At 37.4% G+C, this 24,530-nt stretch overlaps 1 protein-coding gene across 3 annotated transcripts in view; it reads left to right on the forward strand.

Moving 5' to 3' along the window:
• KIAA2026 (KIAA2026 ortholog) overlaps positions 1-24,530 on the forward strand; it is an 89,430-nt gene that overhangs the window by 15,639 nt on the left and 49,261 nt on the right. For all 3 annotated transcript variants that reach the window (XR_009115878.1, XR_009115879.1, XM_058043323.1), the window contains exons 5-7: positions 4,334-4,423; positions 16,470-16,585; positions 22,840-23,027. Coding sequence is in view for 1 of the 3 variants with exons in the window: in XM_058043323.1 (XP_057899306.1) it covers positions 4,334-4,423; positions 16,470-16,585; positions 22,840-23,027 (394 nt within the window). In the remaining 2 variants the exon portion in view is untranslated. The remainder of the gene's footprint in view (positions 1-4,333; positions 4,424-16,469; positions 16,586-22,839; positions 23,028-24,530) is intronic.

Below are 24,530 nucleotides of genomic sequence, written 5' to 3' on the forward strand. Positions count from 1 at the left end.
TAGTCTGTCTAAAACTTAGTCCAACCTTTTAGCTTTAGTGGATAAAACATATGCATATCTATCTAAATATATACTTATCTTCTGTAAAACCTTATATTAAAATGTGGCAAAAGACTTCTGACTCTTTTGATCAAAGCTAGGACTCATATCTGTTTTAGGTGAGGCTCAAAGTATTGAGCAGTTTAATCTTATTAGGGAGCTTTTTAACAACGTAACCTGGCTCATTCAAGAGGTATGACTGTTAGAAAAATTTGCAAGTATTAAACCTTTTATGTTTGGAATAATACTAAGACTTTTGGCAGTCTTGTATTTATGCTTCAATATATTTTTCCTCACATACACAAATGGCCAAACTTTATGAAATTATGTAAGTAGTTGAAGGTACAAGTATATTTTTTAAATATTTGGTAAAACAGCTTAGAGCTTACAGGCCCTGTGAGATATGATGGTAGGGCATAATCACAAGGATTTTGCTATTCATGTCTATATATCAGTTCTTTTGGAGTGAAAGTTAATAAATTAAGAAGTATAATATGTTTCACATGCCTGCAGCCTACAAATGTAAAAAACCCGCAAACCCAATCAGAAGACACTTCAGTTTATAAGATTAGGTTCTGTACTTAAGTATAGATCTTCTGAAAATCGTGACTTGGCTTTAAAGCTGAGTAAAAGAGTACTAATAAGTGTTTGATTATGTGCAGTGACACAAATCAAAATCAATTATTAGTGAAAATTCAGAAGGTAATAGTGCTACTTAATCTAGCATTTAGAATACCATTTTTATAATATATAGCTCAAGACTGCTTGAAAAAAATCCCCAAAGCCCTGCAAACAACAAAACAAATCAAAAGGAGATGCAAATTAAATTCTTTTTATCAAATAAAAATGCACAAAAACCCAGTCTTGGTTTTAATATTTTGAGAATTATTGGAGAAGTGGGTTTACAGCTTCATAGATTGTTATTGAGTTGTCTCTTGCTTATTATTCTGAGCTTCTTATTACTGTTGCTCATTAACATTTTAAAGAAATTAATGGTAGTTATAGTGCTGTACAGAAGAGACACTAAAGTGTTTTGCAGTTTTTTCCCAGTTACAGAGTACATTTAGGTTTGGTAACCAGTGTTTCACTTAGTCTTTTCTCCTTTCACCTTATGTACATTCTCTCATAGCTGTATAGACCTACATGTATGATAAGTAAGGAGAAAAGGAACATGCATGCTCTGTTTCAGTGTGTCTTTAACAATTTCAGTTTCATCATCTATGGTCTATATTAAATGCAGATCCCAAGAGGGCTATCTGGACATTTTCCACATATAGATGTCAGTGATAAAAGGGCAGCTTCGTAGGAAAACCAATTATAATTAACAGTCATTACACAAATAACTTGAAATAAAGCGTGAGACCCTGTTGAAGTGAATTAAAATTCTGCAAAAAGTTTGTCTGAAGTTAAGGAGGCAAGGAAGGAGCATCAATGATCTGGGGAATACACTGGGTTCTATGATGTTAAAGAGTTCATTTATAAGTTGATTACAGGAGAGTCCCAAGTTGGAATGGAGCTTGAGCCCCCTGTCTTCCCTTAGAAAGTTCAGAACACATTTTTTTTGTCTTTCTTCCTTGAAGTCCTAGGAGTCAATGAGAGTCTTTGAGAGATTACTGAGATCTGAGGTTGCATGATAACATGAAAGTTGAACGCTGAATTTGAAATTTTACTGAATATCTGAATCTTCCACTTCAATTGGAGTATAATTGGTATACAATTGAAAAACAGGATGCTTATTGCCTATGAAAAAGAGTCTCTATGTAGTAAGTACTGTGCCGTATGCGATGTTTTTTTTGTTGCAGTTAACATGTCCACAACTAATGAGATTAATATAAACATTTACAGGCTGAATCTTTAAGCCACCATGTAGTGTTATAGAGAATAGGAACTAGTCTTTCATTCTCTCTGATAATTCAAAATGCAACCACTTTTTCACTTCACTTCACTTTCACTTATTTTCTTCATGATAAGTGATTAGAAGGTATGTTCTTCAAGAGCCATATGTGAAACTACCAGTAAGCTATCAAAATGTGGCAAAATTATTAGATTGTAACATTAATATTTTTTTTTTTTGCCTTTATGTAACTTATCCATTAAAACATACAAAACATATTAGAAGGAAATGTTCTTTGCAGAAAATTGTACTGCTAAGTTCCACCAATTACCAGCCATAAGCAAAGAACACTGAAATAAGAATCTCATTGGGAGAAACAGCATCTAGAATCCATATCAAAATGTATAAAGTAGAATACACTTTGTTATTTTCATCATTGTTCTTTTCAACCTTCCTTCAAAACACTAGCTTCATTCTCTAAGATAGGAAATGCTAACCATGTGAGAGAAGTTTCAGAATTACCTTTTTCCCAGTCAGTGTGCATCTTTATTTCCTCATCTCAAATCATACTGGAATGAAAAAATTGAAATTTTTTCTTGAACCTTTTTATAGTGCTTTTCAGTTCCATATTTTGGAAACTAAAATCTAAACTCATTTTGACCATAAATCCTCCAAGCTCAGCTGCTGTAACCTTCCTTATTTTATCAGTAGGTAATTGACACACAGTTAAGATCCTCAAATGTACTTCTCATCTAATGAATATTGTCACTTAGAGATTTGGTTACTCTTGCCCGTCACCCCCAGCCCCAAGGCAATTAAACTTTATTTATTGGCATTTATTATTTATTGGTGTTTTTCACATTGATGTAGTTTGGATTGGTCTTGTAGGAGAAAGTAAAAAGCAACAATAGACTTTAGTAAACTGAATTGTCAGGTGTACAGTCAAAAAATTGATTATAGTTGTGCAGGGAAAACCTTTATCCTTGCCTTCATTGACTTTTGTCAAGGACTTTGTGATGTACTTTTTTGCTTAATAATATAGTGTCACGGATTTCTTCACAGGCCAGACACAGCCAGTATTTGGCTTCAGTTTATAATTTAGGTAACTGGGACTCCTTCGGGTGCAGGACATGCATTTTGAACCTAATTATCCATAGACTTACACATAGTCATTCTGTTTTCTGGCTCAAGAGAGATACCTTTCACAAGTAAATTTTGTATGCACGGTCTGTGGCAAGACACTGCCAATTTCCTTATTAATTTGTTATTCTAAATGTGATAAATGTAAAAATGGTAAACTTTGATTTAAGTCACTCAATTTCCTCAATGCTTCAAATGTACACAATGTTATGAAAATAAGGGCACATGTGCACTTGAGGTTTCTGAAATTTACTTTGCTAAAAGTGTTAATTCAGTTTTTTAGTAGTGACTAGCAAAAGTGCTGCTTCTAACATGAATTTGCTGAAAATCTAAAACTGCACTTGAATTTGAAGTAAAAATATGTTGTTATAAACTACTGATTTGGGAAAAACACTTAGCAGTTGTTTGATAAAAACATTTTTGTGAGGGTGTGTTTTGTAAGGAAAACGTTTCCACCTAAGGGTGTTCAGAAGAAGCAAGTCTTATTATAACATAATTCAACAGAACCTAACATCTTAATAATTTCTAGGTTTTTTAGTCTTAACTTGCCCTAGGTGATGGTAAGACAAAATATACAGATCACCTTTGTTTGACAATTTTTTCAAGAAAATAGCATCCATTTTCTGAAAGAAAAAAATATAATAAGCTGATTTCTAAAGACAAGAGTTAGAATAATATAATACTTTTTTAAAGGATACTTTAAGTAGGTAGATTTGGTAGATGACTAGGTTGCCTTAGAATCATCAAGGTAGGAAGAGACTTTCAAGATCATCCAGTCTGACTGCCCACCCAGCACTACCCTTGTCCACTGAAACCTCTAAACCACATCACCAGATCCAGATGCCTCTTGAACATATCCAGGGATGGAATACTTTGTGTAAGCAAATAAAGTTATGGTCAGGAAAAGTTGTACCAAGTGTAATATGTTATAAACACAGCATACTACAAAGCTAGTATACTTATTTTGCCAGGGAACTTTTTGGTACTCAAAACTGTTCTAAGTCATCACTGTACTTGAGAGAAATTTGGTAGTTGTCATTCACAGAAGTTTTAAGAAAATACCTACATTTTGAAATGGAAGCTTGCAGGTAGAAATATGGTTTATGTCTGAAGAATAAGAGAATTTTCTACTTAGATTTTCCTTTTCTCAACAAGTTCTGACTTTTGTTTGGGTTTATTTTTTTATGTTTAAAAATACTGTAAGAAAATACAAATCAAATGGTGGCACTAAGTAATAATGTGCTTTTAAATTTTATTTAATTTCAATGTACGTTTTCCAAGTCCCACATCACCAAGTGTTTGTGTTCATTTGTTTTTTAGCTTATTTGCACTAATCTTGATGAACTCAGGGAATTAATCACAAAGATTGAGAATGAACTCAAAGATCTGGAGGACATTAAAAAGAAATCGGTATGTGACATTAAAAGCTTTCTCTTGTATTGATATGAAACAATGTCAGTTACTTGCTGAGGCCTGTCAACTCAATTTTTTATGCTCTTCAGTAACTGCATGAAAACTTCCTAAGGTTGATACCTGGACACTGTAATCTTAATCTTTCCTGTGTGGGATGCTCCATTCTCAATGTTTTTATGATATTTTTATGAATTCAGTACCTGTGTTAGCACTTATCCATGCCAAAACAAAATATACATAGTGGTAATACCTTAAAATGAGTAGTTAATCTCCATTAAACTCCATGTGACTCTTTTGCCCTGAGGATAAGTTCTTACCAACAAATAATTACAGGATAGAATTCTCATATCTGCCCATGTAGTGTTGATCAGAATTTCTATTGAGCTAGAATTCATAATTAATTTTTTTTTTGCATGTGTTATTAAAATTTACTTTGTTTAATATTTATTGAAGGAGTTTGTAGCAGAAAGCATGCCATGTGGCTTTTGATATCAGATTGAGATACAAATTTTACCAATATACTCTGGATCACTGAGTCTGTGCAACTGAAAACCTCAAAGGAATAACAGACAAGAGAATCCAGCATGCCTTTTATAGAAGGCGGTGATTCTTATTAAAATGGTAGATGGGTTTAAATACATGAATAGTTGAAACAGCCCTCTACAGAACTCTGACTACTTTTTTCATTGTACCTTTATTGAACCTTTGGTAGGCACTTCTATGGTGGCCTTTCTATGAAAAAGTAGTAGTTAGAAGTGTTTATTTTTCTATGTTAGAAATCAGGCTGCTTTTAATTCAAGTTTATAGTCTCATGAAGAATCAATATATTCTGAAGTTATTTCAGTAGGGGAGAGAGCTGTAGTAGAAGAGAAACAAATAAGTTAGATTCTAAAAGACAAGTGTCAGTGCAATTAGCATAATTGTTAATGTAGACAAAGGAATAATACCAGCCTAATCTTGAAATTATTTTGTAGTTGCTAAATTGTAAATTGGTTTTATCATAAGAATGCCAAGAGGTTATCAGAAGAGCTATGTCAGCAATAGGATAAAAAGCCCAAAGTTAGAGTGTATATATATGCTAAAATAGCATATAGATTGTATTGATATGCTACAGCATATCAATAGTCTATGTGTAGGTGAGACATTCAGTCTGCTGGTAAAACTGTAGGAACATGACTTCTTCAAGGGTAGACAAATGCTAAATATGTCGTAATTGCACTTTAAACTGAAATTTGATAATGTCATTATCTAAGTAAGTTGCATGACATAGCAGGAATACTATGTTTGGTTCTGATTGCACCGTCTTCAAAAACTCAATCAGTTAAGTACAGGCAAATTAAGATACAATTCATTCAGCATTCAGTAGTTGTGAGGTAAGGACTATCTTTTGTTGTGTCTTTATAGACCTATCACATAATGATTCTGTGTCTCTAAACACTTGTGTTGTTAGAAATTTTATGTAGAGAAAAAGGGTTAGGATTAATTGCTGTAGAAGTGGTTATGAGGAAACAGTAAAGTGAGATACTAGTTTTGAAAAAAATATTTATCAGGGAAATATTATATTTACCTTTTAAACATTCAAATAGAAAAATGATAAATTAGGTGAATAGTCATAAATTTGAACTTGTTAAAATGAAGTTTTGCTTTGTAAGGAAGGTCTTTAGGATTTCATTTTTGAATGAAATAAACATGTGTTGTTATGTTTGATGTCTGAAAAACTGGAGAAAATGCAGACTTTCATTCTTCAGCTGTAACAAAATGACAGTGGCAGTGTCTGAAGCATCCAGAATTGAGTTTGTCCTGGTTTTTTGAAGTGCATATTCTGTTAAGTAAAACAGTTTTCTAATTTGATAATGGAAATTTGACCTAGTGTGAAAATCTATTTTAATGATGACACTTACATGCTGTTCATTGACTTCTTTCTTGTTTTAAGTGAAAGATGGCGATGTTCTTACTACTTCATGGTAATTTAATATTGATTTTTGTTTGCAATAATGACCTGGGTGAAGCCACAGGAATCTTTCTTCTTCACAAGTAACCTCCTTGTTAATTTCAGTGGTAAAAGTTGCTAGCACGGGCCGTTGAGAAAAACCTTCAAGGCAAGCTTTACTGTTATGTTAAATAATAACATATTTTAGAAGTACAGCTTATTTAACTTTAAATTAAGACTTTCAGGTATAACCTTTTCTTAGTTGTAACCTCCCTTTTGTTACCTTTAAGACCGTTCTAGAGTATGTAGAAGGAATTCCTTCTCCAGAACTTGGAGGTAATGGAGACTATAATGAAAGAGCTGAGCTACAGGGCCTTTGTAGTATGAATAAACTTACACTGTTTTCCCTCATTTTTTGTAGATAGTTGGACTGGTTGTATCTGATACTTTTCACAACATCAACTTGAGACAACAAATGACATGACAGATTTTTGTTTGGCAAGTTAAAATAAAATTAGAATAGGGTTATGTAATAGAAAGTAATGGATAATTTTAAGTTTGAGCATTTCTACAAGTTTCTTTTACATCAATGTTGGAAAGTATTGGAAATGTTGGAAAGTATTTTTACTGTTTGGTTGATTAAAACAGTTTGATTCTCTATTTTTCTATACCTGTATTGTCTTTAGATTAGCTATGAGTAGTATTTTTCCTTTTAAAAAGCCTTGAGCTTTTTCTTGATTCCTGGTGAGTTTGTTATACCCATGATGAGATTTGCTTTGTGCTAGTTTGCTGTGTCTGTTTAGAGTAGAAAATTAAATTTTATGTAAGTTCTTTAATTTTTAAGACTTCAACTCCGTACTTGAGGTCTAGACACAGTTCTGAAGCAATGCTGCAATTTCACATATGCTTTCAACTGATATAAGCCAAAACTGTTGCCAAATGAATAGCTCCTACTCCCCGTGTCTCTGGAAGATTCTGTTTTCCGTGCCATCCCATGTGAGAGGCTAGCAAAATTTTTTTTCTGTTGCATGGTGAGAGTTAGATTATGATAAACCTACCTACTTATTTATGCCGGTGAATTGTTTGTAAGCCAGACCGGTTTTCTAATGCAATTTATCATGGAGTTGCAGAAATACCTGTGCTTGTATTCTGCTACAGGTTAAGTGGTGGTTGTAAGAACAGAAATGTCCATCTGCAGGCAAAAGAAAATGGGACTGATTTTGCAGTTGTATTTTTTGTAATTGCAGCCTGCAGTTTTTAGAGCAGGCTGCTCAAAAGGTCTATTTCTTCAGCTACTTGATAATTCCTCTCCTTACCACATATTACATATCCAGAGGGAGAGGAGAAGTCAGATTTGGTATTGTACCTGACTTAAACATTTGTAAATAAGTGAAGGAAATATAAATATAAAGAGGAATGTTAAAAGTGCAGAAGGGGGACTTAAAGTTTAATGATCTGTGCTTAGTGAAAGGCTGATACCCTAAGGAATGTCTAAGCTAGAATGTCTTCTAGCTCTTGTATATTGCTGAGGACATGTGAAACTGCATCCTTTAATTTTAAAAACTGGACTGAAGGTTGAATCAATAGAAAAAACCCAGAATTTACAGCAATGAAAATTAGATACTAGTAGAAATTAGTAAATAACTAGTAGTAATTTTAATAAATATAAAATTACTAAAAGAAAATAATTTTAATAAATATAAAATTAATAAAATAAAATAACTAGTAGTAATTTTATCCACACCTTATCCATGCACAGATAAGGTGTGGGTAAAATTACATGCAGTCAGTAAAGTAGAAGAACATGCTAGCTAAAAATTCTATTGATATTTTGTTGAATTTTTAGGTCTTGTTACTTTTTTAAAAATTGAGTCTGTATATATAATATTCACGGTCATTTGTTGAATGTGAGCTCCTAGAAATTTTCTATAACTAGCAAATTGACCAAGATTTCCAAAGTAGCTTAATTCCACACTTGAAGTGATATTGTTGGAAAAATAATTTTGACAAACACACATGATAGGGAGGCATTTTGCTAGTATATTTAGGATCACATAAAGACTTCAATCTAATATAGAAAGTTTCTTTTAAGAGAAGAGGCAGTAAAGTAATGCATTCTGTTGGATCACTACACAGGATAACAACTATCAGTCTCTGGCATTTTGGATCCCACTTTTCCCTAGGTCTTCTCTGTTTGGTCTAATCAGTGGGACTTGCAGTGTGAATGAAAATCTTCTTACTGCCTTTCAGATAATCTACCTCTCATGTGATGTGAAGGGTTTTTGTGTGTGTGTGTGTGTGTGAAACTGTTAATTAAGTTCCTTGGTTGATCAGTTTTATGTACTTAACTGTTGCATATCATATCAGAAATTTTTATTATTATTTTTTCAAACTCTACTTGACATTGTGTAGTATGAAAGTGACAGGACTGCAGGTGCTTGCATATAATAGTGAATTTAGGGCTTTTTTGCAGATGCTAGCTGAATTTGCAGTAAAATTAATTGAGTTTTTAACATGAATGTGGAAAGATTTCTTGTTTACTGAGTGCAAGACTTTATTTTGGTTGCACTATTGGATTTGATTCATGCCCTCTAAGTCTGATGCATAAATGCATAGCTGTGTAGAGGGTGAACAGGGAGGCTGGAGCCCAGGATTCCCACAGAAAAGCTGAGAAGGTTAAAACTAATAATGGGCAGTACCTTCCTGAGAAGGAGACTGCATCGTCCCTAGAGAGAGAAAAGTCAGACAAAGGTTACTTAGTCAAGTGACACCAGCCGAGGTAACAGCTAATTGTGGTTTGGAGAAAAGGCTTTATTGTTTGCAGAGGTCTGTAACAGCCTGATGTTCTTGACTTAATAGTTAAAAAAGTGAAATCCTCCCTTGTAAAGGTTTTGTGTTCTGCTATTTTTCCTGGAGCCTATAATGAGATGGTCCCAGGGGGTTGAATGCCTTTGTCTATCTTTGGAAATGGATATTTGTTTTAGCAGGTGAGTCAAAAGGCCTAAAAGGAAACCGTGGTTTTCTGCAGCATTAAGTTACCTGCAAAAATATATATTTCTGACTACACCTGAAAATTTAAAGTGAAAAACCACTGGTTTAGGTCAGAAATAGTTAGAACTTCAGACAAATTAACTTGTGGGGTTATTAAAAGGATTATGTTGATCCAGCGTGGAACATACCTTCCTTGTCTGTTTTTTATGAGATTCCAAATAAGCTGCTGTTAAATTTGTTCATGAGGTGTAAGTATCTAAGCTCAGAGACTGCTTTCTGATGTTTTTCATTGATTTGCTGCATTTTATTTTTAAAAAGATGTTAATACATGGGGAAAAAATGAAAAATCGTTCATTTTAAAAGTTTATAAAATATTCTCTCTCTGTTCAGTGAGGAAATAGGAAATATTGTAACATGTTTGAAAATGTTTGGCAGGGAAACTGTGTTTAGACAAAAATCTAAAGGGACTTCTGAAGAACTTCCCTTCAGCAGAAACTCATGTTTCAACCATCAAAAATAGTTTAGGGCTCTTACTAATATTTTAGTAATTCAGACCTCAACTTTGCAAACAATGAAGTGGAAAAACCTACTGTGTCTTCTCATCTGCGGCCTAGGGAAACATTTTTATTATTGGGTTAAATCTTATTCAATATTTATTCAGAGGTTGATTTCCTCTCCCCATCCCTGCCTCCTCTTGTCCTGACCACTTCCTTCCTCCCCAGTGAAATATGTGCCATCCTTGGAACTTTTGCATGTAAAGGGTTTTCAGTTACAGTTGTTTTCATCAGCATTATTGTATTTACATGGATATGCACGCAAACAGTAAATATTATAATCTGAGAAATCTGTGTATGCACACCTATTTGCAGGTTTAAACTGCAGGTAAAATGAGCTACAATAAAAGAGAAACCAATAAATGCTTGGGTTCCAGGGCATTAATAGATAGACTTCAAGTCTTGCAGCTGAAACATTTTCTTTTAATTTAAGCTTAGTTTCTCTGTTAGTATGTATCTTCATCTGTTATGTATCTTACATGCTCTCTTTTTACATCCTTATCCTGAAAACTTGATTTGTACTTTAATCACTTCAAAATACTGTTATTGCTTCTCTATGCCTTGCTTGCATCTCTTGAAAACACTAATATGAGCCCAAATACTGAATTTTGAGACAGATTTAACATTTACATCCATGCAGCTTCTTGTACTTCTGAGGACAGATTGAAGATGTGGATCATTTGTAATATTTAGTTGTATAAAATAAATGAATAAGGCCAATTTTAGGCTTTGGTTTTTGAAATCTTCTCCACAGTACTTGATCATCTCCTCTGATATTTTTAACTCAGGCTCATCTCACTAAGATTTGATATTTTTTTTCATGCTCTTCAGTTTTTCTAAGCTTTTCCAGTTTTCTGTCTTTATTGTCTACTTTTTTCACAATTCTTTTCTCTTGAACTTTCATGCCTTTCCATGTGTGACTGACTAAAACTCCAATAAATATATTTATTGGGGAAGTTGTCTTTAAACTGCTTTTGCCACATACCTTTCTACAGTTCCAGATGTGAAAGTGTGGGTTCTGCGTGAGAGATCAATGTGTACTCATACATTTTTGTCACAGAAATACTACTATGTATTCAGAACAGTTCACAATGCTTTAGATGTTGATCAATCAGTATATTCTTTTGAAGAAATAATTCAAGACATTCCTGTCAGCACATAGTACTAGCAAAACAGTGGCTTTTAAGACACTCATCTGAAGAATGCAGAAACACTTCTATATCCAGAGTTAAGAAGAGAAAAATGCTCAGATATATGAGAAGGAGTTAAGTACAACTTAAAAAACATAGATGTTTTGCAAACAGTTTAGGATACTACATACATCCATTTTCTTTGTGAATTCCAGAGTCTAAGTTAGTCGATAACTTTGAAGTTCTTGTAATGGAGGAGTAAAATGTGACAATTCAGTGCTGGATAATTTTACTCTTCTGGATTCAACAGTAAGCTCATGCTGATAAACTTTTTCTTGTGTTTTTGTGGTTTATATATTTTATATATATTTATATTTTTTCTAAAAAAAGTGGTATATTAATCAACACTGTGATGATTGTGTAGTAATTGTGCCTAAAGAAAATTGGAATGTGGCTAAATATTTGAATGAAAACCATTTCACAGTAATGAACTAAATCAGGAGACAAAGACGGTCTTGGTAGCAAGAAATTTATTGCAGTTTGTTTTGGTGTTGTTGTTTTTTGTTTGTTTTACTTTATTTGCCTATATTAGAAAGAAGAGAGTATGAGATCATTTTAGAACATTGTGTGATCAGAAATATAGGTCGTGGAAGTGCATGCTGGAGTCAGGACTTCTCATTAGTTGCTGGTAAATGCTCAAAGATAGAATTGATTAAGAGATGTCATAAGTGAATTTGTTTTATAATTTACTACAAGCCATTCTTCCTGACTCTCTATTAATCCCAGTCTTCAAAAAATGTCAGAGGTTGGTTAGCTGTTGATATATATTTATAATGTTCAGAATGATGTTGCTGAAAGTAAAATGCAAGAGGCTGACTCTAAGGAACTTCTACTGTAGAAGATAAATCTAAGCATTTTCAAAATTAAAACACTTTCAACAACAGATGAGTTTGCATAGTGTGAAAACATGATCTTGTAATGCATTCTTATTCAGTCAAAATTGGAAGTGCCTGAAATTGTAGTATTTGGCCCATAAATAAATTATTAAGAACATTCAACATTTATCCATATATGATTGGAAAAAATTACTGATCTCTTTTCTTTAGGTATCTGTTGTCCAAAGCAGCTGGTGATCGCCAACTCCCTCTCTGTGTGACATCACTAGAAAACGCTAGACTGGTGATGTCACACATACCACAGAACCCCGCAGCAGAATGGAGCAGGCCTATTAAGGGTAAGTTTCCTCCCTCCACCACCACCCCTTTTCAACAATATTGCATGGTTTTATAAGATTACTAATTTTCTTTACTTTATGTCCCTGGGATATAACGTAAAGATTACAGACAATCTTATAAAACTGCTTAATATTGTGGTGTTGTGTGTGTGTGTTTATTTAAAAGCAAAACAAAAACTCATATAAAAAGTTCAGTCCTTACCCCATGTATCAATATCCTGGCTCCAGTCTGCTTTGGGGTTCCATGATAAGTATACCAGAATAGTGTATGTTGGTGCATCGATCACAGAGAGTGGAGTCAGCATTTCCTGGCTGCTCTGGATGTCAGAAACCTTATTTTAAAAGGTGAGTTTTCAGTTGAATGTGTTGAATGTCTCTCTGCATTTAAACAGAAACATTCAGCCCATTTGTAAAATGTATTTTTATTGTGTTCGCATTTTTGAAATTTACTTGTAAGTTGACATAGCCTAAAGTCACATTGCATACTTCTCTATCTAGTCCTTTTTTCCTCTGGTATTTTCCTGTGTTAATACCTTATATTGTGTTTCCAGAAAAAAAATAGTGTCTTGTTTGTCACTAATTGGAACAACATGGTAACTAAATTTGGTTTAATACCATTCTCAGTGATCTGGACAAGGGGATGAAGGGCGTCCTCAGTCAGCCCACAGACAACACCAAGCTGGGTGGGAGTGCTGACCTGCTGGAGGGCAGGAAGGCTCTGCAGAGGGATCTGGGCAGGCTGGATCATGGGCCGAGCCCAGTGGTGTGAGGCTCAACAAGGCCCAGTGCTGGGCCCTGCCCTTGGGTCACAGCAACCCCAGGCAGTGCCACAGGCTGGGGCAGAGTGGCTGCAAAGCTGCCACAGGAAAAGGCCCTGGGGGTGCTGGTGACAGCAGCTGAGCGTGAGCCAGCAGTGCCCAGGTGGCCAAGAAGGGCAATGGCACACCTCAAATCCTGTGTTCAGTTCTGGGCCACTCACTACAAGAAGGACATTTTGGTGCTGAAGTGAGACCCGAGAAGGGCAATGGAGCTGGTGAAGTGTCTGAAACATAAATCTTGTAAGAAGCAGCTGAGGGAGCTGAGGGTGTTGAGCCTGAAGAAAAGGAGGCGTAGGAGAGAGCTGCGTGGAAGGAGTGTGTAGCCAGGTGGGGGTTGGCATCTTTTCCCAGGGAACAAGTGCTGTATGTTTCTGATGAATGTACTTTTGGAGATCCAGCCTGAACCTCCTAAGCCTCAGTTTGTAGCTGATCTCTTATAATGTATCATTTGGTATTTTTGAGAATTTACAATGCAGATATTTGTGAAAACAAGTGTATTATCTATAGAAGTTAGTGGGCAGCTATGTAATAGGGAGTTAAGTCATAGCTTTATCAATTATTGATTTGCCTTTACCCTCCTCTGAATAAAAGACAAGCACTGGACTGTGTTAGAGAATCAAATTGCACATGAAAAGAAATGTTAAATTTTGTTGTGATGGATCTTAAGATTTTATAAATGTTTTTAATGTCTCTTTTTACTGTGTAATATTTAAGGAATAATAACATCTAGCATTTATGTGTTTGCACAGAAAATCAACTAAACCACAATCATTTAAAAGAGAATGATTTTTTTTTTATTCCAGCCTATTTTTGGCCTATACTCTTCAGTCCTGACTACTTCTGAGGAAAAAAGGTTTTTCTCCTGGCTAAAATTTGTTCATTTTTCCCTTAACAGGTTTATTGTCAACTCTAAAACCCCACTAAGAAAAATAAGTAATTGAAACAAAGGGGAATAATTAATCTATGCTTTTAAAAATGATATTGCTATAAAATTTTCATTGAAATTACTTGGAAGTATGGTTCCTCTTTGCCTGTTTCTCCACCCTGTTGAGATCATTCTGAAGGGTTGCACGGCTCTCTGGGGTATTGGCCACTGCTCCCAGCTTTGTGTCATTGGTGAACTCACTGAGGAGGCATCTGCCACTTCATCCAAGTCACTGATGAACAAGTTAAAACAATACTGGATCAGTACTGAACCCTTGGGGACAGCACTAGAGACAGGCCTCCATCTAGAGCTGCTAATCCTGTAGAATTAGGGGGCAGGAATTGGCTAGCTTTTTATGTTTGGTTTTGTAAGCAGAGAGATAAGTAATATATTTGTTTTTCTGGGAAGTATTAATGAAGTCAGTAAAGTCTTGAAGTCTGTTCTTGACTAAACATTGTACATGTTCTGGCTGTCTAACAGTTGCTGCTTCAAATTTATTCAGTGGTCAGCTGATACTTATTTTTCTCATAAATACTCTTTTTTTTGTAAAGCCAAGACCTTAGCCTTATTTAAAGACAAATAAGGCTCAGATATTAATAATTTCTTGGGGTTTTTACTTTGCAGTGATTTTTCATGTATTTTTAATATTGCATTTTCACACTCTTTTTTTGCTATGTCACTGCATGTAGAGCATTTCTTCTTCACAATAGTAGTAGCATTGTTTAGTTTTGCTATTTGATTTTTTTGAGATAATGCACTAATGCTCTGCAGTACATAAATACGTTATTTTAAACAATCTGCAAAATGTTTTGTTTACCTTACAAGAAAAAGATATCTGTGCATGTAATATTCTTTTGTATGTAAACAATTAATTCTGTTGATTGCTGACTTTAAGAGATGATACCAAATCCTCTGGTAGACTACAGTACGCACAAGGTCTGGTTTTTGTTGCAGTGATTAGTGACAGGTTTTATGCATGAGACTGGCCACAAGTGAAGGAAATTATAATACAGTTTACTGGCTTTGTCTGTGTGTACAACATTGGTCATTATGTGGTAATATGGCATAATGATCCTACTTGAAATCTTTGCTTTTGTAATTTTAATTGAAGAATGAAGGTAACTGTTTGTTTTGTAATGTAACATGTAAATGATTATCCATAAAAAAATAGATACTTTTTCTTCAAACAAGCATTCAAGCTGAGTGATCTTTGTACATTGAAAAGATCTGCTGAAGTGTGTAGAGAGAAATTGTCCAAAGTCCTTGGGAAGATCATTCTTGTAGAGTGCTGAAAGGCAGCTGTGACAAGCTTTATCCAGATTTTCCTGTCTTAGCTTTCTTGGTGTGCTAGACCACAGGAGGCTGTGAAGGATATGTGCACTATCAAAAGCTAAATATGTATATGAAATAAGAAAGTTCTCAAGTCCTGCTTCTTTTTCTTGCAGAACCATAGTCTCTTGAGTGTTTTACATCTTCTTTGACAAGTAGAGAGCTAAAATCTTCATTTACATAAAATGCACAGAGTTGGTTGAGTGGCAGAAGTGCTATACCACATCTCTTTTATAACAGTTACATATATATGCATTGTTCAGTCTTTTGTGCAATGAACTACAGAATAAAGTTTTGGGGAAAAAATATGTACAAGGGGTATGTGTGAGTGTTAAGGGCTGTGTTCTGCAGCATCGTGGCCAGCATGGTTGTAATTTCCCAATGTCTTCACTCCTTATTTAGACTGTCTAGATTTATGAAAACATGAATATAAGATTACATATATCAGTTTTGAAAATGAAACTTTTAATTATGTGTTTGAATTAAAAGCTTAAAGGATATATGTTGGAAAACTGGGCTTTGTGGCATAGTCGCATAGTGGCATGTTGCTTCATAAAAGACAAATTTCCTAAACTTCTCTTTTAAAAAAAGCTTTTTTTCTAGAACTTTAAATAAAATGTAACAGAAAAACATTGTGATTTTTATCCTTGAAAATTGTAGTAAGGTTTCTTTTGCAAATAATAATGTTATACTTTATACCACTTCTCTTAAATTAGATTATGGTGCAATTTTCTGTAAAAGTTTTAACTCAGAAAAGTGTACATACGTGGTTGATTTCCCTGAACTGGATAGATTACTACCCATGTTGGTTACTCATTTAAGTAATTTTGAGCACATGGAGTATTTGTAGAATCCTTTCAATTTTAATTTTGACCTGTGAAAAGTGAGCATCCTTGCAGTATTACTTTTCCAACTATGACATTATCCCTCTGTAGTATTAAAATAAAAGTAATAATGTCCTAGATAGATATAACTCTGGAAGGGTGGATGTAACTCTGGAAGTTCCTAATCTTTTCTTCCAGTTGTCTTCCTCATATGCTATATCCATGTACCAAGATTATTGTAGTACTAGTAAAACCTAACAGGATTTTAGTCTAATGCAATGATAAATAAACGGAATTTATGTTTTCAGGGAAGATGGTTCCACCGGAAGCAAGCAGTAAAGGAATTGCATGGTACATTGTTACGACTGCTTAATGAACTGTTACCATGGGAACCAAAGCTAATTAAAGCATTTCAAAGAAACAGGTAATTACCTGCTCTTTTTTTTTTTTCAACAGTGGTGCATGGGATGAAAAACAGAGCCAAATTCACCTTTTAAATACTGATCTATAAGTTGGCTTCTTAAATAAATGAAAGTAAAATAGTTTGAGGAGAGGAGTGAGGCACTGGCAATACTTTGGTAGGAAGAGGTATCTTATATTCCAGATTTACTATCTCCAAAAAAATTTGAGCGTAACCTGGTAGTATTTTTTTCCTCTAAAACACTCTAGAGTCCTTTAGCATGCTGATCAATAGTATACTGCAAGACAGCTAGGATTTGTATTTCTGCTTATTTGGTTAAGAGATGCTGAAAACCTTTCTCTAGAGGACTATATCAGGGCTACTTAGAATACTCTAACTACTTACTATGTAAAGCTACCTATATTAACTATTAATAAATTCTCCACAGAACAATTCTTGAAGCATTGTTTTGAGGTCTCTGTAACATGGTAAATTAGAAATGCATCTGGAAAGAAGTATGTCAGAGGAATATGAGTGAAATAGTGACAGGTTTCAAGCTAGTAAAGTGCAAGTATTAGTAACCGTGAAACTGCTACTCTGATTATAAATCATGGAGAGATTAGATACTATCTTTCAGCTCAGTGCCATTTTTTCCCCTTAACCATACAGCTGTTGCTATAATCGCACCTTAGTTTTGCCATGAGGCTTGAACTCTGTAACAAAGGATTGGAAGAGAGGCTTCTTAAATGTTGGGTGTGAAGGAAGCAAGTTACACTGTTTTGTGATGCAGAGCTAATGCTGGAAAGTGCAAAAGGTGTTATGTTTGAAAAACGAAAACATAATACCAAAGATATTACATTGGTTCCTCAGTAACTCATTTTGTGAATATCATCCATGAATTAAAATTCTTATTTGGAAATTTGGGATATTGTTGAACATTTTGCTTTCAATAATGGACCCAAATATAAGTTTTGGGGTTTTTCCTATTCCTTTCTCTTCTCACTCCTGTTCATTTTCCTTAGCTGTTAATTTCTTCCTGTCTTTCACAATTTAGAATCCTTCTGGACACATGGCAAATAGCATTACTGTCAGGAAGAGTTTAGTTTTCCAGTATGTGAAGTCCACTGTTATACCCTTTTAGTAAATTCTGTTGTGGAATGATTTGGTGCTCAGTATTCTTGTCTGTCAAATCAAAGAATCTTAGAATGGTTTGGATTAGAAGAGACCTTAAAGATCATACAATTCCAATCCACAGGGACACCTTTTGTAAATGAGGCTCCTCAAAACCCCAACTAATCTGGCCTTCCAGGGATGGGGCTTCACCAACTTTTCTGGACAGCCTGTTCCAGTGCCTCACCATGGTTGCACTTTAGAATTTTTTCCCAATTTCTAATCCAAACCTACTCTCTTTGAATTTGAAGCCATTGCCCCTTGTATTCTCACTACAAGCTCTTGAACAAGTCTCTCTCCCTTTTTTGAAGGCTCCCTTCACGTACTAGAATGCTGCAATTAGATCTCACCAGAGCTGGCTCTTTTCCAGGCTGACCAATCTCTCTCAGTCTTTCTGCACAGGAGGTTCTCCATCCCTCTGATCATCTTGGTGGCGTCCACTGGAGTCACTCCAACAGTTCCATGTCCTTCCTGGGAGCCCAGAGCTGATGCAGCCCTGCCGGTGGGGTCTCAGCAGAGCAGAGGGGCAGAATCCCCTCCCTGCCCTGCTGCCCACCCTGCTCTGGATGCAGCCCAGGACACGTGTGGCTCTCTGGGCTGGCAGTGCCCATGGCTGGGTCATGTCCAGCCTCTCAGCCACCAGCACCCCCAATTCCTTCTGGGCAGGGCTGCTGGGATCTGTTCATGCCCAGCCTGTGCTGAGACTGGGGGTTTCCCCAAAACAGGTGCAGCACCTTGCACTTTGCCTTGTTAAAACACATGAGATTTTCCCATGGACCCATTTTTCAAGCTTGCCCAGGTCCCTCTGGATGGCATTCCATCCTCTAGCTGTGTCAGCTACACTGCTCAGCTTGGTGGCATCTGTAAACTTGCTGAGAGGGCCCTCAATCCCTCTGTGTATGTAACTAGTGATGATATTAAATAACTTTGGTCTGAGTATGGACCCCTGAGGGACACCACTTGTCACTGATGTCCATCACTGTGCCATTGACCACTACCCTCTGGATGCCTATCCACTTAATGGCCTGCTTGTCAAATCCCAGTCTCTCTGATTTCAGAGACAAAGATCTTGCGGGGGGACCACATCAAAGGCTGTACAGAAATCAAGATAAATGACAACTGTAGCCATTCCCTTGTCCACTGATGTAGTCAGTCCATCCTAGGAGAACACTGAATTTGTCACTCAGGACTTGCCATTGGAGCAGCTGTGCTGGCTGTCTCAAATCACCTCCCTGTGCCTTAGCATAGGTTCTAGAGGAGTCTATTCTGTGATCTTCCTCACCAGAGGAAAGGCTGAAAGGTCCGAGGGTCCTCCTTTCAACCTTTTTTTAAGATGTGTACAATGTTTTACTTTTTCTTGCCACCTGGGACTTCACCTGACTACCAAGATTTTTTCAAATAGCATGGAGAGTGGCTTGGAGAATACATCAGCCAATTCCCTCTCTTCGGTACATTCACATTCTTCAGTTAATCATGAACCTGAAATTTACTTACAGTGGGGAGGACTTTATTCTCCCAATCCCTATCCTACTGTCCATCCTCTCAAGAGGTTTGGGAAGAAAAGTTGCCCTTGGAGACTGAACCTAAATGATGTTGAGTACCGCAGCCTTCTCCTTATTCATTGTTACCAGTTTCCACCCTTATTATCAGAGGGGATCACCTTCTTTGCCCTTCCTTTTGTGGTTAGCATGCCTGTAGAAGCCCTCCCTCCCTGTTGTTCTTTGTGCCCTTTGCCTAGATCAATTCCAGGTCCCTTCAAGCTCTTCCTGGGCCACCCATCCTAGCTCTAACTGCTTGTCCATTTGCTTCTTTCCTTTCACTCTGACCAGAAGTTCCTTACTCAGCCCTGCTGTTCCCTTGCCTTCCTTGCCCAGTTTCTTGCTCCTGGGGTTTGCCAGCTCTTGCACGTGGTGGAAGACTTCCTTAAAGATCTGCCAGCTCAGTTCCACTCCCTTGTCCCTGAGGAAAGTCTCCCAGTGGATCTCACTGGCTATCTCCTTGAAGAGCTGGAAGTCTGCTTTCCTAAAGTTCAGGGGCCTAACTTTGTTCCTCACCTGGCCCATAGCCCTCAGGACTGCAAACTCCAGCAATGTGTGGTCACTGCAGCCCAGACTCCTTCCAACGCTGATGTTCAATATCAGCTCACTTCCATTGGTGCCCTTCAGATCCAGGATTGTATCCCCTCTGGAAGGGCTGCTGTCTATTCCTCTGCTCCAGAAAGTATCCCTCATGCTTTCCAAGAGTCTCCTGGCTTGTCTGCAGCTTGCTGTGCTGCTTTCCCAGCAGATTTTGGGATGGTTGAAATGCCCCAGCAGGACAAGAGTCTGTGAGGATGATGCCTCCTGTAGCTGGAGCAAGAAGGCTTCATCAGTAGGGTCCCTTTGATCAGGGGTCTGCACTTAAAACCATTCGCAAGGTTCCCTTTGTTGCTTTGGTCCCTGATCCTTAGCCACAGGCATTTGCCCTGCTCGTGGCTGCTCTTCAGAGACAGCTCTTCACACTCAGTCTGCCTCCTGATGTAGAGGGCCACCCCTCTGCCTCTCTCTTTCCTCGCCTCTCTCTTCTGGAGAGCCTGTAGCCATCAGTAGTCACACTCCAGTCACATCCCACCAGGTTTCAGTAATGGCAAGAAGATCATAACTGTATCATAACTTTCTTGGAGCACAGTGGCTTCCAGCTTCTGTTTTTTGCCAGTGTTGCATCAATATGGTCATAGAACACAGAACTGTCATCCAAAGTGTGTGAAATGCTATATATTAGCTGTGATTGATGGGAGTAAATTTTAGTCTGGAACAGTGTAGTTGAGATCTTACGTGTGAGTGTGCTGGTAGCTTGAGAAGCGTGCACTTGGAGTGCAAGATAACTTGCCAAATTAACTGAATTCAACTCGTGTCTTTAGTATGTGTGTTTTATGCTGTAACCCTAGTTTATTCAACAAGGAAAGCCTGAGTATTTCCATGACATAACTTTTTGGACCTACACATAGCATACCAGGGACCAGGTCCATCTCAAGAGCAATGTTTACAAATCATGGGGAAAAAAGAAAGATATATGGAGGATTCTAGGTCACTGTCTTGGTCTGATTCATTATGCAACTGCTAAGCAGTAGTGTAGTGTAGCACCAGTGACACTACAGAAGAAAGGTGTCATGTAAAAGGGAAAAACCAATTGAGCAAAATTTGCTGCAATGGTGTAAACATCAGTTCCCCCATAAGTCTCACTGCAGCTGCTCTGTGTTAGCGAGGTACTAACATCTCCTAGTTGAATAACAGTGTTTAACTTCCAAACAGTGCGGAGGGCTGGGCAACCCTCCCTCCCTCCCTCCCTCCCTCCCTATTGTTGGCTTTAACTAGGAGGAGCAGACTTTATGATCAAAATCCTCCTTTTCTTTCCCTTCTGAAAGATCCTCTGGTCTTTTCAAGATTATGACAGAGTATAATGTTGGATTGTATTTGAATAGCAGAAAGGTTTAAAAGAGAAAGTTACTTGTGCCCACTGATTACAATTGTTCACTGGCTTCACAGCAGAGGTTCCTCAAAAGAAAAAAGGAAATTACATCCACAAACTTTAGTACAGTAGTAGTTCCCGCTATGCTCCTGTAGTTTTTCCACACCTAGACTTCAAGCTCAAAATCCTGATAGCAGAGTTGAAGTATTATCCACACGACATCTTCATACAGGCTTCAATGTCTGCTCTCAGTAAATGACTAGATCTCACTGACCCTTAGAAGCCCCACCAGGCTCTCCGTCTATGCTGCCTGTCCATGATCCCATTTCAGGTCATTCTGCAATCTTCAGTCTCTGCTGGGGATGTGCCAGTCTCCAGCTCAATTGCAGCAGTTACTGTGCCTGGCCATGGATCCCACTCATCTGGACTGACCCGCAGACTGACCTTCTACCTGCATCATCACTGTGGAGCTGCCCAGAAATCACTCAACTGGGTCCTGGCCCTCGCAGGCATCACTGCAGGATCCTGGTCCTGATCTTGAACTTTGAATTGACTTCCTAGTTTGATCTCAGACCTGCCTCAGCACCAGGAATTTGCCTGTTAATCTGGGCTCTTGGTTGAAGCCAGTTATCATCCCTAGGCCTGCCTGCGGCCACATTCAGTGGGAGTGGAATAGCTTGCTGACTGGTGAGGCTCATGCCATACCAGCTGTGACATCATTCATGGCTCCTCCCTCTACAACTCATAGAGAGCAGTTGGCCATTGCTGCATTCAGTGCAAACAACTGATACACTAATGCAGAACAATGAGTAAATTTAAGATCTTACTGTTACTGTCATAAGGGTTAGGTCCAGAATAGTCTAGATTCTATTCCACACAAGGTGTTAATTGCTATAATCTATTTATTCATTTCCTAAATAATCCTTCTGGGCATTGTGTTGGTTAGCACCAGCTGAATCCTGAAGTTCAATGTATTGGTACACTAAAATAGCCACTACATCCCATGTAAACAATGGTTTAGAAGAAGGGACAATGAAAACATGTACAGGTTAGCAGTATCAAGGTAAGTGATGTGCTTATGAATGGTGTTCAAATGAGTGAAGTACCTGTGTATTTCTGTCATATGCACATTCTTAAGTGGAGCGTGAACCTATGGAACTCATAGCAGCAGCTGTTCTAATGGGCCAGAGATAAGAAAGTGTTCTTAAGGAGAAAGTTACAATATAGAGTCATAGCTGAGCCAGAGGCATGATGTCTTTAAGAAAAACTATATTTACTGAATTCTCTTCTTGGGGTTGCCTTCAAAGTAAGGAGCAGACTTTTTACAGTTAATACTCTAGTCCGTACAGGTATATTTGTCACAGGAAAGATGAAGGAGGGAAAGGAATATGGATACAGTAAAACAGTAATGGTCATTTGACTCAGTCTTTTTGCTATTGTTAGAGGACTTCATGAAATAAATTCAGTTTTGGTAAAGTAAGGGACATTGCTCTCATTTCACATTTTCTGGTTTCAGAGACTTGCAGACAGGGCTACAGTGTAATTATTTGAAGGGCACAGGCAATTAAATCTATACCAACCTTTTGTTTGGCAGCAAATAGAAATAAAATTAATGTTTAAAAGTATGTTTTTTTAGTAAAGTTAGTTTTGTTATTTTTAAGGTCTAGATTGAAGAAGGACTATGATGACTTTAAAAGACATCCAGACCATGATAAATTTACCAGAGAATTGTGGAGTAATGATGAAAGTGAAGTTGATTCTGGCAAAGAATCTTTTGCAGTAGTATGCGGTAAATCATCAGAGTCTGCAGAACATATAGAAGTTCCCAAAAAAGATCACTCAGACAATGGTAAGCATTTACTGGAATTCAGTAGCTTGAACTTGATTCAGGAGCTGAATTGAGTTCGTTTGGGAACCTAATTTTTCCATGTGAGTTTGAGTCATACTTTTTACCTTAACTCTACCACTGATAATATGAAAATGGCTTGTGGTCCAAATCTGTCAGATGTAGACTTGAAGAAGGCAAACATGACCAAGATGAAAATTCTGCTTTATTGATTTGCCATTTTTTGTGCTTAACTATCTCTATGATAACATAGTAGATCTGTGTGGAATTTTATGGTGGGTTGACCTTGGCCAGATGCCAGATGCCTGTCCTACCACTGTCACCCCTCCCTCCCTTAAGAGGCTAGGGAGAGAAAACAATGTGGAAAAGCTTAATGGTCAAGATACAGACAAGGGAGATCATTCACTGGTTACTGTCACAGTCAAAATAGACTCACTTCAGGAAAATTAAATTGAATTTGTTGTCAATTAAGAATAGAGTAGAATGGTGAGGAACAAATACAAAGCCTAAACCCCTCCCTTTCACATATCCACCTTCTTCCAAGGCTTATCTTCATTCCCAATTCTTCCACCTCCTCCCTTGTCAAATATCATAGGAAGGATTGAATCTGGGGATTGAGGTCATTTCATAACAGTTAGTCCCTTCTGTTCCTTCCTCATCCCTGTTCCAGTGTGACGTCCTTGCTATGGAATTCAGTGCTTCACAAACTGCACCATTGTGGGTCCTCTCCATAGGCTAGAGTTTTTCAGCATAAGACTGTGTGGATCTCCCATATGCCATAGTTTCTGTCAGGAACCTGCTTCAGAGTGGGCTCTTCATGGGCTGCAACTTCCTTCAAGGCATTCTCCTCACCTGCAGTAGAGTGGGGTTCTCAAGTATCTTCAATGTACATACCTGTTCCAGCAGGGTCCTCCATAGGAGCAGGTAAACCTGCTTGATCAGGGGTCTTACTGGGTTGCAGGGGAATCCATTCCATTCCAGTGCCTGGAGCACCTATTACCCCTCCTTCTTTGTTGACCTTGTTGTCTACAGAATTGTGTTTCTACACTTTTTCCTCGGTCCATTCTATCACATGCTTCTACAAAGCATTATCCATGAGACGTCATCAGCTTGGTGGATAGGCTCAGCCATGTCCTGTAGTGGATTTGTTTTGGAGTCAGCTGTGTCTCGCACAAGGCAATTTCTGGCCTCTCTCCTTGGAGAGGACCCCCTGCAGCCCCATGCAGTCAAAACCTCAATGCATGGCCCTTCTGTCCACCTGGCCCTCCTGCATGCATCTTCAGCCCTCTTACTGCTTCATGCATCCCCTGCTCACTGGCTAGTCCAGCTTGATGCTCACTATGAAACATGGCATTCACATCATTGCACAGGCATCCCCCACTCACAAGTCCACCTGTTAGGCCAGCCCAGACCCCCAGGACCTCCTGCTCACCAGCTAGTCTAGCTTGAAGTTTATCAGTGAATACACACTCACTGGATTTGGGGAGGATACAGACACTCACGCCC

The sequence above is a fragment of the Melospiza georgiana genome, chromosome Z (genome assembly GCF_028018845.1).
Source record: "Melospiza georgiana isolate bMelGeo1 chromosome Z, bMelGeo1.pri, whole genome shotgun sequence".
NCBI classification, from domain to species: Eukaryota; Metazoa; Chordata; class Aves; order Passeriformes; family Passerellidae; genus Melospiza; species Melospiza georgiana.